At 46.8% G+C, this 14,066-nt stretch overlaps 1 protein-coding gene across 2 annotated transcripts in view; it reads left to right on the top strand.

The window, feature by feature from the left end:
- The first annotated feature begins 5,627 nt into the window (after window positions 1–5,627).
- pla2g6 (phospholipase A2, group VI (cytosolic, calcium-independent)) overlaps window positions 5,628–14,066 on the top strand; it is a 56,712-nt gene continuing 48,273 nt past the window's right edge. For both annotated transcript variants that reach the window (XM_056280635.1, XM_056280633.1), the window contains exons 1-4: window positions 5,628–5,753; window positions 8,115–8,335; window positions 10,905–11,114; window positions 13,382–13,562. In XM_056280635.1, the coding sequence (XP_056136610.1) occupies window positions 8,121–8,335; window positions 10,905–11,114; window positions 13,382–13,562 (606 nt within the window). In that variant the 5' untranslated portion in view covers window positions 5,628–5,753; window positions 8,115–8,120. The remainder of the gene's footprint in view (window positions 5,754–8,114; window positions 8,336–10,904; window positions 11,115–13,381; window positions 13,563–14,066) is intronic.

Genomic DNA, 14,066 nt, shown 5'->3' with positions numbered 1-14,066 from the left:
GGAAGGACAGATGGTGGTGGATTTTGTGAAAAGGATGGAAATGGCTGTGGTGAATACATATTTCAAGAAGAGGGAGGAACACAGGGTGATGTACAAGAGTGGAGGAAAGTGCACACAGGTGGACTATATCTTATGTAGAAGGCACCATCTACAAGGGATTGGAGACTGCAAGGTGGTGACAGGGGAGAACATAGCTAGGCAGCATCGGATGGTGGTCTGTAGGATGACTTTGGAGACCAAGAAGAGGAAGAGAGTGAAGACAGAGCCGAAGATCAAATGGTGGAAGTTGAAGAAGGAAGACTGTTGTGTGGAGTTCAGGCAGGAGTTAAGACAGGCACTGGGTGGTAGTGAAGAGTTGCCAGATGGTTGGAAAACCACTGCAGAAATAGTGAGGGAGACAGCTAGGAAGGTACTTGGTGTGTCATCAGGACAGAGGAAGGAAGACAAGGAGACTTGGTGGTGGAATGAGGAAGTACAGCAAGGTATACAGAGGAAGAGGTTGGCAAAGAAGAAGTGGGATAGTCAGAGAGATGAAGAAAGTAGACAGGAGTACAAGGAGATGCAGCTTAAAGTGAAGAGAGAGGTGGCGAAGGAAAAGGCGTATGGTGAGTTGTATGACAGGTTAGACACTAAGGAAGGAGAAAAGGACTTGTACCGATTGGCTAGACAGAGAGACCAAGCTGCAAAGGATGTGCAGCAAGTTAGGGTGATCAAGGATAGAGATGGAAATGTGCTGACAAGTGAGGAGAGTGTGCTAAGAAGGTGGAAGGAATACTTTGAGGGGCTGATGAATGAAGAAAATGAGAGAGAGAGAAGTTTGGATGATGTGGGGACAGTGAATCAGGAAGCAAGGTGGATTAGCAAGGAGGAAGTGAGGGCAGCTATGAAGAGGATGAAGAGTGGAAAGGCAGTTGGTCCTGATGACATACCTGTGGAGGGATGGAGATGTTTAGGAGAGATGGCAGTGGAGTTTTAACTAGATTGTTTGACACAATCTTGGCAAGTGAGAGGATGCCTGAGGAGTGGAGAAGAAGCAAGAACAAGGGTGATGTGCAGAACTGTAACAACTACAGAGGTATAAAGTTGATCAGCCACAGCATGAAGATTTGGGAAAGAGTAATAGTAGCTAGGTTAAGAGGAGAGGTGATGATCAGCAGCAGCAGTATGGTTTCATGCCAGGAAAGAGCACCACAGATGTGATGTTTGCTTTGAGAGTGTTGATGGAGAAGTATAGAGGGGGTCAGAAAGAGTTGCATTGTGTCTTTGTGGATTTAGAGAAAGCTTATGACAGGGTGCCGAGAGAGGAGGTGTGGTATTGTATGAGGAAGTCAGGAGTTGCAGAGAAGTATGTAGGAGTGGTGCAGGATACGTATGAGGGAAGTGTGACAGTGGTGAGGTGTGTGGTAGGAATGACAGATGGGTTCAAGGTGGAGGTGGGATTACATCAAGGATCGGCTCTGAGCCCTTTCTTGTTTGCAATGGTGATGGACAGGTTGACGGACGAGATCAGGCAGGAGTCTCCGTGGACGATGATGTTCACAGATGACATTGTGATCTGCAGTGAGAGTAGGGTGCAGGTGGAGGAGAGCCTGGAGAGGTGGAGGTATGCACTGGAGAGAAGAGGAATGGAAGTCAGTAGGAGCAAGACGCAATACCTATGCATGAATGAGAGGGAGGACAGTGGAATGGTCAGGATGCAAGGAGTAGAGGTGACGAAGGTGGATGAGTTTAAATACTTGGGGTCAACTGTCCAAAGTAACAGGGAGTGCAGAAGAGAGGTGAAGAAGAGGGTGCAGGCAGGGTGGAGTGGGTGGAGAAGAGTGTCAGGAGTGATTTGTGACAGAAGGGTACCAGCAAGAGTTAAAGGGAAGGTTTACAAGATGGTAGTGAGACCAGCTGTGTTATACGGTTTGGAGACAGTGGCACTGATGACAAGACAGGAGGTGGAGGAGCTGGAGGTGGCAGAGTTGAAGATGATAAGAGTTTCATTGGGAGTGACGAAGAAGGACAGGATTGGGAAGGAGTATATTAGAGGGACAGCTCAGGTTGGACGGTTTGGAGACAAAGCAAGAGAGACAAGATTGAGATGGTTTGGACATGTGTGGAGGAGAGATGCTGGGTATACTGGGAGAAGGATGCTGAATATGGAGCTGCCAGGGAAGAGGAGAAGAGGAAGGCTAAAGAGGAGGTTTATGGATGTGGTGAGGGAGGACATGCAGGCGGCTGATGTGACAGAGGAAGATGCAGAGGACAGGAAGAGATGGAAACCAGATGATCCGCTGAGGCGCCCCCTAATGGGAACATCCAAAAGTAGTAGTAGTAGTAGTAGTAGTAAATAATAAGCTTTATTGCACCTTTCTGAAGAACTTTACAAGGCGCCTTACACAACACAGAAAATCGCACGTACGTGGACTCAGTCTCGCCAAGGCCGGAATGAGCCCGGAGCGTTAAATACATGAGACAAACAACTTGGGTATCAGGATGGAATGTGGCTTTCTGCTCACACCAGACAAAGGGAGCAGCAGCCCCCCCTCCCCCCCACCTGCAGGTGCAAGCTACTTCCCCTTCTGCCATGGTAAGGTCACATTACGTAGCCAACCTACGTTTTGCCCTCAACTTGTGTCGGCTTGAAAAAAGCAAATCGCTTCATGGTGGCGTGTTCAAATGGGCCTCGTTCAACATCCCTTGCCTTCGCAAGTTGTACCCGGTGTCACGGTGCCAAGCTAAAAAAGACGAGTGAACGACATCCGGTCTGTGATAATCACAAGGCAAACTACTGGCAGCTACATTTTCTCGTCTTGTAATCATCGTTTTAAGAGCTGCACGTCCTCACAATTCAGCACTACAACAGTTTGGCACTACACAACATGACGCCGGCCTATGCAGGAAGTGCGGATTAAAAGATCTGTGTCAGCCTAGGAAAGTGGGGGAAATCTCTGAGCACAAGAGAAACTAAGATACGAGTTTTAAAGTTTGTTCGTCCAACACACAGAGACAGAACACGCCGCTGGCATGGAAACGCCTTGACGTCCACTCTCCTCCCCGCAGCGCCACAGCGAAATAACCTGCACAGGTTTCACCCGGCGAGCCAGGCCCCGAGGAGAACCCCGGTGCTCTTTGTGCAAAACAAACTGCGACGGTCACACTTTCATTTTGGGACTGCCCCTTCTCCACAAAACTTTGGAAGGAACTAAATGCTTTCGTTGTGTCTTAACGTCCGTAATGATTTCCCCTTCAATGGGGACGTGTATTGTTTGGTTTCCGGGACACAAGTAGTGAAAGTAACAATAGGTTTGACTCAATAAATCTCGTTTCGTCTTTTGCAAAATTTCACACCCATAAAAGTAAATGTTTGAATAATAAACCGTTCTATCCTGGCTTTAATTATAGAAATTGAGAAATACATCTGTGCCATTCCCGGAAGCACAAACAGAAAAGCAGTCAAAACCATATAACGCTCGCTTACGTTATAAAATGTTCACTTAATGCACAGTGTAAACTGACCCCCTGGCAAAGGCGCTTTATTTTTGTTCAACATTATCATCGTTATTATTGTTAACACTACAGTTCATTCACTTTCTTTATTTACGTTTGTTATGGCCATCCAATGTCAAGGCAAGTCCATTTGATTTGTGTAGCCCGATATCACAAATTATACATTTGTCTCAGTGGGCTTGTAGAACCTGATAATGTAATAAATCCCCGATAATGTAATAAAAATCTGCTCTTGAGTCCATTGAAAATGCAATAAAACCCGATAATGTAATGACTTCCCGATAATGTAAATAAAGTGCATTTGCATGTCCAACTTTTACCTGTTGGTGGCGCTAGAGCTCTGGAGCTAGAGTTGCCAACACAGTATCACCACTTGAACCCATTAAGAGGTGGTCTGCTGTTAAATTATTACAATACTGGGGAATTATTACATTATCAGGACCTGCAAAATGAAGGCTAACCTGATCATGTAATAACCTCCTGTTAATGCAATGCTTTATTACATTATCGGTAAAAAGTTTATTACATTATCGGGAAATGCACTTTATTACATTATCAGGAAGTTATTACATTATCAGGTTTTATTGCATTTTCAATGGCCTCAAGCGCATTTTTATTACATTATCAGGGTTATTACATTATCGGGGGGATTTATTACATTATCAGGTTCTACAGGGTCTAAGGACAGGATGTTGTGTTGCAATGTAATAAATCCACTTTTTACCGATAATGTAATAAAGTATTGCATTATCAGGAGGTTATTGCATGATCAGGTTAGCCTTCATTTGCAGGTCCTGATAATGTAATAATTCCCCACTATTGTAATAATTTAACAGCAGACCACCTATTAACGGGGTTCAAGTGGTGATACTGTGTTGGCAACTCTAGCTCCAGAGCTCTAGCGCCACCAACAGGTCAAAGTTGGACATGCAAATGCACTTTATTACATTATCAGGAAGTTATTACATTATCGGGTTTTATTGCATTTCCAATGGACTCAAGAGCAGATTTTTATTACATTATCGGGGATTTATTACATTATCAGGTTCTACAGACCCTCTCATAGGACAAGGAACACCCCCCCTAAAAAAAAAACCTTTAACAGGGAGAAAAAACAGGAAGAAAGCTGAGGGAGGAGCAACAGAGGAGGAACTCTCTCCCAACACGGACAACGTGCAACGATGTTGTGTTTACACGATTTACACAAGACAACACGGAAAGAGGATAACACAATTATAATGGACTGATAACATTTATGAAGAATATGAAGCAGTGCCCAGGCACCTCCGGAACAGCCCAGCGCCCAAGCCACGTCACCAGCACCGTCATGTTACACGTAAATAGATAAACAAATGATGTGGATTTATAAGATGTACAGAAAGAAAATGTGACGAGGGGAAGGGCAGGGGGCGTCCAGGTGGCGACCACCACCACCTCCGCGGAGACCTGGGGGGGAGGAGAAGCGACTGCACGTGCACACAAGGGAGACACACCTGACACCATCCACATACAGAAAAGGAGAAAGGAGAAGACGTCCTTCAGAGAGAGGGGGGGAAGACGTGTGAGAGAAGAGAACAGATTGCAATAGTCATTAGCCATAATCAATTAAGACATCAATTAGCCATAATCTATACGCTAGAACCTCGTCGGCAGGACGGTGCTTGGCAAACGCATTGGGACAGAAAAGGAAAAACGTGATCATGGTTGTAAGGTTGTTTATAGTTGATTGGTCTGATGATATACATGCACTATGTTCCTGTATCGTTTGTGTTATTGTCAATAAAAAACAACAACAACAACAAAAAGCAGTAAAATAACAATGTAGAACAATACAATTTAAAATAAGGACAGAACAAGATGTAAAGCACAAACACGCCACGACGTGCAGTCCGGGAGAGCGGCCCTATCGTCGCACCCTATGCACCCTATGCACCCTATGCACCCTATGCACCCTTCCATGACTGCTGAAGTTTGGCAAACGGAAGGAGAACTCGGGGTTTCCTCCGCGCTGCGTTTACGTTAAAAGCTCCGGGAACGCGAGCCATTCCCAGCTTTGTGATTGGCCCCGACGGATTTTCTGGCCCCCCCCCTCCCTCTCCCGCCCCTCCCTCTCCAGTTTAACGAGCGACCCTCGATTCTTGGTCTCTGATTGGCGAAGGCTGCGTCAATCTCGCTGCGCCAGCACGCTCGGTTGCAGCGACGCCGGTCGCTGACGCCGCCGTCAGAAGTCGACCGTCACTCAGCCGAGGAGCACGCAGGTAGGCACGAGCCCCGGCCGGCTTTATCAGACAGCGCGCGGCGACTAGTCTCCATTACGGTAGCCCGGCTGATTAGCGGCCGCCCATAGAAGCCGCCCCCCGGGGCGGCCGCGACGCGGACTCGCACCGAGACGCCGAGGCGTTACAGCCGCGTATGCGAGCGCTGCCCTTGGCCCCGGGGTGCGCGTGTCAGTCTTGTGTCTAATTGATTAGGGGCGGCGAGAGACTCGTGAGCCGAATGAAGGGAGCCGCTTGTTCGAGTCCTGAGCTCGAGAGAAGCCCTCCCCCTCCCCCTCCCCCCAGTGGCCGCACACGCTTTGCGACAAACGGCACAGCTGTGAATTCAGCTGCGCGCACGTCGCCATGACTACGTGGGAACAGGGAGGTGGGCGACGGAGCCTGTGTGGTGTGGACCCCCAGCGAGGGGGGGGTCACGAATCCTCTCCAAAGTGGTAGCTAGATTAGCAAACACGTGACGTCTTTTAACCGTTAGATAAGGGTGGGGGGGTGATGGTGTTTGGTAGATCTGTTAGTAATAAGATATATTCCTCATATTCCTCACGAAGAGGTGTTTCCTGTGTTTATGTCACAAGTTGGAGCCCCAAACCTTCCCTCACCAAAACAAGTAGTTTATTCAACTGTGCTGTTGGTATACTTATTTTAAACCAAACATCAGCGAGAATGCTTCCAGTTGACCTTTTAAGTACTTATCAGTTTACCTTTTAAGTACTTATCAGTTTACCTTTTAAGTACTTATCAGTTTACCTTTTAAGTACTTATACTTATCAGTTTACCTTTTAAGTACTTATACTATTCAGTTTACCTTTTAAGTACTTATACTAATTCAGTTTACCTTTTAAGTACTTATCAGTTTACCTTTTAAGTACTTATACTATTCAATTTACCTTTTAAGTACTTATACTAATTCAGTTTACCTTTTAAGTACTTATCAGTTTACCTTTTAAGTACTTATACTAATTCAGTTTACCTTTTAAGTACTTATACTAATTCAGTTTACCTTTTAAGTACTTATACTATTCAGTTTACCTTTTAAGTACTTATACTATTCAGTTTACCTTTTAAGTACTTATACTAATTCAGTTTACCTTTTAAGTACTTATACTATTCAGTTTACCTTTTAAGTACTTATACTATTCAGTTGACCTTTTAAGTACTTATCAGTTTACCTTTTAAGTACTTATACTAATTCAGTTTACCTTTTAAGTACTTATACTAATTCAGTTTACCTTTTAACTACTTCTACTATTCAGTTTACCTTTTAAGTACTTCTACTATTCAGTTTACCTATTAAGTATTTCTACTATTCAGTTTACCTTTTAGTTACTTATACTAATTCAGTTTACCTTTTAAGTACTTATACTAAGCAAAATTATTCTTATACTATACGTATACTTTGCTTATACAGACATTATACGTATACTTTGCTTATATGGACAAGTGCACTACTAGTACATTGATATACTTGGTAAATATACTTGAACTTACGTTTACTTAATGAAATATGGTATTTTTTTACTTTTTAAAAAACGTACTTTTACTTTTATTTTTTACCTTTTTTTACTACATTTTACTTAATAAAATATAGTATAACTTCAAGTATTTTTTTTTGTAATGGAGTTAGCACTTGAAACAAAACAGTACTGAGACACTTAACTGTCGACCAATAGGTTTAGTTTAATTTAGTGTAAAAACAATCATCAGTAATATATATATATATATATATTAACCTTTGCACACCAAGTCCAAATTCTCACAAGTGTTTTCTTTGCGTCATTGTGGTCCAACAGCTCATGCGTGGGAACATGAGATGACGCGTAGATAACTGAAACGGTCAAAGACCAGTTTCCTGTCAGGACTGCCACCCTCCCCGCAGCAATCTGAGCTGAAATGACTGGAATGACAACATGGTTTCTTTCTTCTTTCTGTAGTTGTGCAACAACTGAGTGAAAGTCGTTTTCATTTCACACCTCAGAGCGGTGCAAAGTAAAAAAAAAAAAAAAAGGATGTGAGACTTGGAAGACTCTGTGTGAGACCAGTAGTCGGGTTGTTCTCACGTGAGGTCTGCTTAACCATGTCATTCTGTTTTATTACTCTTTATATTTTCGTCCCTCTAGGGTTTATATGTTCGTGTCTCTCCTTCTTTCATTACCTTCTCTTTTTTTTCTGATCTGTGCACCTTCCCTTAATGCAGCCTGAAGCGCACTGCGTTGCATTTTAATTCATGAAACGTGCTAAGTCCATATGAATAAAGGTCGGTTAATTAATCGATCGCTAAGTCGGCAGCGGTCTGAGCGTCGATGCTGCGCCATTTAACAACAACTCCCTGACCTCTGTCTTCAGGTAACCATGCAGTTTCTGGGTCGGCTGCTGGACACGGTCTCCTCCGTGTCCAGCCTCTTCTCAAACCCCTACCGGGTGCGGGATGTACCGTTGTCCGACTACGCCGGAGTAGGAAAGGTCAAACTGAAAGAGGAAGGACGCATGATTTTGTACAAAAACCCATCGTGCCAGTCTTGGGACTGCCTACTCGTGTGTCCTGAGACGCCCACTGTAGCTCTGAGGTCAGTACAGATCAGTGTGGAGGTCATCCTCCTGCGTGTGTGCTTTGTTTTTCGTGTTTTTGTCAGTATTGAGTCTGGGTCTTCCTGTACAAGTTTGTGTGACTACCCTCTGTCTGCAGTTAGTCCTTCCTTTCTGACATTAGTCTGTTTCAGGCTCTGTTGCTCTTGTGTAATGTGAGTCAGCCTGCTCTGCCTTTTAAACATGTTCAAAGTTAACCTAACCCTAACCCAAAGCGATGGGTCGCTAACCCTAACCCTAACCCAAGGCGATGGGTCGCTGTACTGATGCCGCTAACACACATTCCTGTATTCATTCTTCTTAAGGGACATGAAACCTGTGGCGCGATTATAATTTACACGTGCCTCCTGAAGCGGGGCATTAGCCTCGGGTTGTTTATTTTTTCCTTCGCTTTCGCTCAATGCCTACACCAGGACCGGCTCTCGAGTCGGTCCGAGTCTTCCGCTGCTTAGCTCGCCAAGCTGCTTATTTTCAGCCGACTGCATGCAGACACAAAAACCTCACCGCTTTATCGTAGCTCAACACTGATCCGGACTTAAGACGGTTCCTTATCAAAGCAGCTTAACTTCGACAGAGCCCTCGTCTTGTGTCGTGACTCACTCGGCCGCGGAGCCGCGAACCTGGCTTAGGCACCAGTCGCAGAGGAATACCGGTTTAAATACCGGTTTAAGCGGTCTGCTATCTGAAACCCGAGGCTCGATCTAGGCCTGGGCAATAATTCGGTGTTATGCTTTGTCATCTTTCAGTTAGCATTGTGAAGGACCCCACCCACCCTTCCCACATCCACTTCACCCTCCTACCCTCTGGCAGGAGGTACCGGAGCATCCGTGCTGCCTCCACCAGACTATGCAACAGGTTCATTCCTCAGGCTGTGAGGTTCCTCAACAGCCTGAACACTTAGCCCTTCCACAGAAGGACTGTTTGACCGTCTTACTTACTGTCCGTGTCAAGTGTGCGTGTGGTGTTTAGGTCTGTGAAGATTAATTCTTGTTTTTCATGCACTTTTTGTTTTTAATATTTATTGTGTGTCATTTGTTTTTACGTGGCACTGTGGTCCTTGTGAAACGTAGATTCATTCCCTTGTATGTATGAGACGTGCATATGAGGCAATGACAAATAAAAGCAGTCTAAGTTGCACCGTATCAGGATGAAATTGAGATATTGTCATATTTTTATACACAATTTTCTTGTCTAAACGAAAACTAACAAGAATCTATCGCCTGAAATTTCTCAGAAAATGAGGTGTGAGGGGCGCCTGGGTGGCGTGGGGGGTCTATTCCATCGCTTACCAACACGGGAATCGCTGGATTGAATCCCCATGTTACCTCCAGCTTGGTCGGGCGTCTCTGCAGACACAATTGGCTCTGTCTGCGGGTGGGAATGCCGGATGTGGGTGTGTATCCTGGTCGCTGCACTGGCGCCTCCTCTGGTCGAGCGGGGTGCCTGTTCGGGGGGGGGGACTGGGGGGAATAGCGTGATCCTCCCACGCGCTACGTCCCCCTGGTGAAACTCCTCACTGTCAGGGGAAAAGAAGTGGCTGGAGACTCCACATGTATGGGAGGAGGCATGTGGTAGTCTGCAGCCGTCCCCGGATCAGCAGAGGTGGTGGAGCAGCGACCGGGATGGCTCGGAAGAGTGGGGTAATTGGCCAAGTTGTTGTTGTTCGTCCATCGCAGCGACGAGGACTGTCTAGTCATCCTGTAGGGGTCGATTTCTGTGGGTGCAAAGATGGCTGGTTAGTCTAATCTGCGCCCTGAATGTTCTTTGGCAGTGTGGGCATGGGATAGTGGTAGTAGCTGGAGGGTTGCTGGCACGGTCTTTCCTGGCCTGCCTGCGGCTCTCTGCTGCAGCAATCCTGGCAGCTGCACGCCACCCTCCTCTGTTCAAAGCTTTCTGTTCCCATGTGTCGTAGTTGATGGGGAAGGCCTTTAACGAAACCTTCAAGGTGTCTTCGAAACACTTTTTTTGACCACCATGGCAGCGCTTGCCTTGCTTGAGTTCACCATATAACAGTTTCTTTGGGAGCCAGTGGTCTGGCATGCGAACTACGTGGCCCACCCAACGAAGCTGTGATTGCATGAGGATGGTGTGTCTACTTGGCAGTCTTGAGCGAGTGAGGACCTCTGTGTCAGGGATCTTCTCGTCCCACTTTACGCCAAGAAGTTTTCTGAGGCATGTGGTGTGATGTGTGATTGGCCAAGTACAATTGGGGAGAAAAATGGGGGCGGGGGAATGAGGTGTGAAATATTTGAAGGAACATTACTTAAAACTAGTCTAGGTTGGATATTATACTTTATATTACCAAACAGCTCAGTGTGATAAACCTCAGATAGATTCTTAAGCAGCAAATTCATGCATATGTAAGCAGGTGTTGTGATATATATTATCATGTAAAATCCATATGATTATTGTGATAATGATATTTTCCATATCGCACTGCGCTAGTTTGATCTAGAGTTACCTGTCGGCCGAATGTAACTCAGTCATGGAGTTCAAGGTGTATTTTATTCTTTGCCCTTTGACCTGAACGTTTTCCACCGCCATCACCAGGCTGTTCCAGGTGCCATCAGAGGAGGATGCAATGAACTGGTTCCCACAGTATGCCCTCAAGCTCCGCCCCTTCTACGAGACCCTTCCTTTAAAGGCTGACACCACCCAGCCAATTGTGGACTGCCTTCGCAACCACCCAGACTGGAGCTCCGCCCACATCGCCGTCGAAACGGGCCTCAGGGAGTGCCTGAAACACAACTATGTCCAGAGGTAAGACAGGACATGTATGGTATCGTTGTTTTTGCCGCTGCAGCCATCGCCTTCCATGACTGCAGTTCTGGTCCATGGAGCCCGGGGATGAGCAAATCTAGACTCTATGACATTTATAATGTCACTGGATCCCTACAGACCTGTCATTGTGTTTCACATCCAGATTGTGTCAAGAGGAGATGATCATTTAGTCGTACAATAGTTACACCTCGTATTTAAATGTCAGGCGGCACAGCGGCGCAGTAGTTAGCACGGTCGCCTCACAGCAAGAAGGTCCTGGGTTCGAGCCTCGGGGTAGTCAAACCTTGGGGGTCGTCCTGGGTTGCCCTCTGTGTGGAGTTTGCATGTTCTCCCCATGTCTGCGTGGGTTTCCTCCGGGGGCTCCGGTTTCCTCCCACAGTCCAAAGACATGTAGGTCAGGTGAATCGGCCGTACTACATTGTCCCTAGGTGTGAATGTGTGTGGGTGTGTGTGTTTGTTGGCCCTGAGTGATGGCCTGGCGGCCTGTCCAGGGTGTCTCCCTGCCTACCTCCCAGTGACTGCTGGGACAGGCTCTAGTATCCCCGCAACCCTGAGAGCAGGGTAAGTGGTTTGGATAATGGATGGATGGATCTAAATGTCATCTGGAAACACATTAAAATTGGATTTCTCTTCCTTATCAAATAATAGGGTGCCATAGGCAATCGCCTTGTATTATTTACATCCTTTAAAAATGACAGTGTATTGTGTTTATCCAACAATATATCACTTATTTCCTTAAATGTTTCAGTGATAGACATATCCAACAGGCCACTGTTTGCAGAATTGCATCTCCAAAATTGTACCGCTGAGTTTTTGTTCAATCTCATTACATTCATATCACCAACATTGAATCTTAATGCCACACATGCTACTGAAATACTCTCTCCGTAGGGGGCGACGTAGAGTATAGCTTGCTCAGTTTCATGCATGTCCCCTAACCCTTTTTAATGCCGGGATCAGACTACGTGATAGTTTTGTCTTTCACGATGGTCACCATGGCAGATTAGGCGGTCATAGTGCCCTATACATTCTCGCCGTGTCTTGGCCGGGAGACTGGCAACACTACCAGTACGACCCCGACCAGTCATCGTACGCTGCCTTTCATGATCTTGCGCGAGTTCATAGGTTGTTGGGGGGGGGGGGAAGGTCAATGAATTGTCCACCATGGCTACAGAACCGCTATGATGATGCTCGCTGTGTTGCGAAAAGAAAAGAAAGAAAAAATGATTGTGGACGCTGTTGCGGCTAGTACTGCAGGGGAATGCTAACCTAGCAGAGTTTAACCAGCCACTCACCAGGTTGCTGAAGTACTTCCACTATTTGCGCTATGCGAATATTTTTTTCCTAGGATGAATCCGGATGAATCTGGAAAGTTCCCGCCCTCGGGCACTAGGATTGGCCAGATCTGCCTAGGAAAAAAATATTTGCTTCCGCTATTGAGCGGCACAGTAGTTAGCGCTGTCGCCTCACAGCAAGAAGGTCCTGGGTTCGAACCCAGGGCTTGTCCAACCTTGGGGGTCGTCCCAGGTCGTCCTCTGTGTGGAGTTTGCATGTTCTCCCCGTGCCTGTGGTGGGTTTTCTCTGGGTATCCGGTTTCCCCCACCATCAGGAAAGGCATGCATGTTAGGGTCAGTACTCCTGTCTGTGCCCCTGACCTAGGCATGGCAAGACGAGCTGGAGTTGGTCCCCGGGGGCTGCACGGCGGCTGCCCACTAGCTACACAGCTAGGATGGGTTAAATGCAGAGTGTAATTTCCCTATGAGGGTCAATAAAGTATCTCGCAAATTTCTTGCCAACATTTATCTTTTTCGACTCTGTCTTTGTACTCTCTCGAGGAAACGTCAAAAAGGCCTGCAGGGGTATTGTTGCCACTGCTCAACGAACCTTTCCTCGGTTTTGTCGTTGCACCTGACAGCAGCAACAGCAGCATCGCTTTCTCTTCGCCCTGTTTACATATGTGCACCAGGGAGCCCTCTGTCATCTTATTGGTCAACGTCAAGGGGCACGTCGTAGGAGTTGTCAGACTAGGCGGGAAAATACAAAACATTCGGACATGCTGGACTTTTCGTTGGGGTTGGGGTGCTGTGGGGCGTCCCAGATGCCACATCGCTGTTCTTCGATTATGTCGCGCTAAGTTTGTCGACGGCGACAAAATGGTGTCAAAGTTGGGCTGAATTCGTGTAGTCTGATCCCGGCTTAAAAGGAGAAAGATGGAAAATATGAATCTGTTTAATTGCCCTGTCTAGTCAGATCAATGCGCGGGACGCTTCGGGGCAGACCCCTCTACACCTGGCATGTGAGCGAGGCAATGTGGTGTGTGTGAGGGAGCTGCTGGAGGAGAGCCAGGCTCGCACCGACATCAAGGACCGGAACGGCGAAACGCCCATGCACTGTGCCGCCAAGCAGGATACGGCTGCTGTCATCCAGGTGAGACTCAGGAGGGGATGGTCGTGTTCATTTTATAATGCCCCGCTGAGGGGAAACTCAGGCGTGTGGCCAACCAACTACTGCCAGTGAGCCCAGTTAGGGGTTGAGTGCCTCTCTAAACAGATGGACCGCTCAGTAGGCGAGAACTCCGCTAGAGATCGGGGTTCAAGCGCCGGGTGGGACGAGTCTCCAGTAAGAGTCCATGTCGTAGACTGTTAACGCTACACAAGCCAGCTACCTCTCAGATGTACGTCCATATTGGATAGAGGTGTCTGCTAAATGAAGTTGTAAACCTCATTCAGACATGCCGACTAATCGGTAAACCTTACGTCAATTTAGGGGTATCTGGGTAGCGTAGTGGTCTACTTTGTTGCATACCAACATGGGGATCGCCGGTTCGAATCCCCGCGTTACCTCCGGCTTGGTCGGGCGTCCCTACAGACACAATTGGCCGTGTCTGTGGGTGGGAAGCCGGATGTGGGTATGTGTCCTGGTCGCTGCACT

Source organism: Lampris incognitus, chromosome 5 (assembly GCF_029633865.1).
Source record: "Lampris incognitus isolate fLamInc1 chromosome 5, fLamInc1.hap2, whole genome shotgun sequence".
Lineage (NCBI taxonomy): Eukaryota > Metazoa > Chordata > Actinopteri > Lampriformes > Lampridae > Lampris > Lampris incognitus.
Note: the sequence above shows the minus strand (reverse complement) of the source record. Positions and strands in the feature narration are given on the sequence as shown.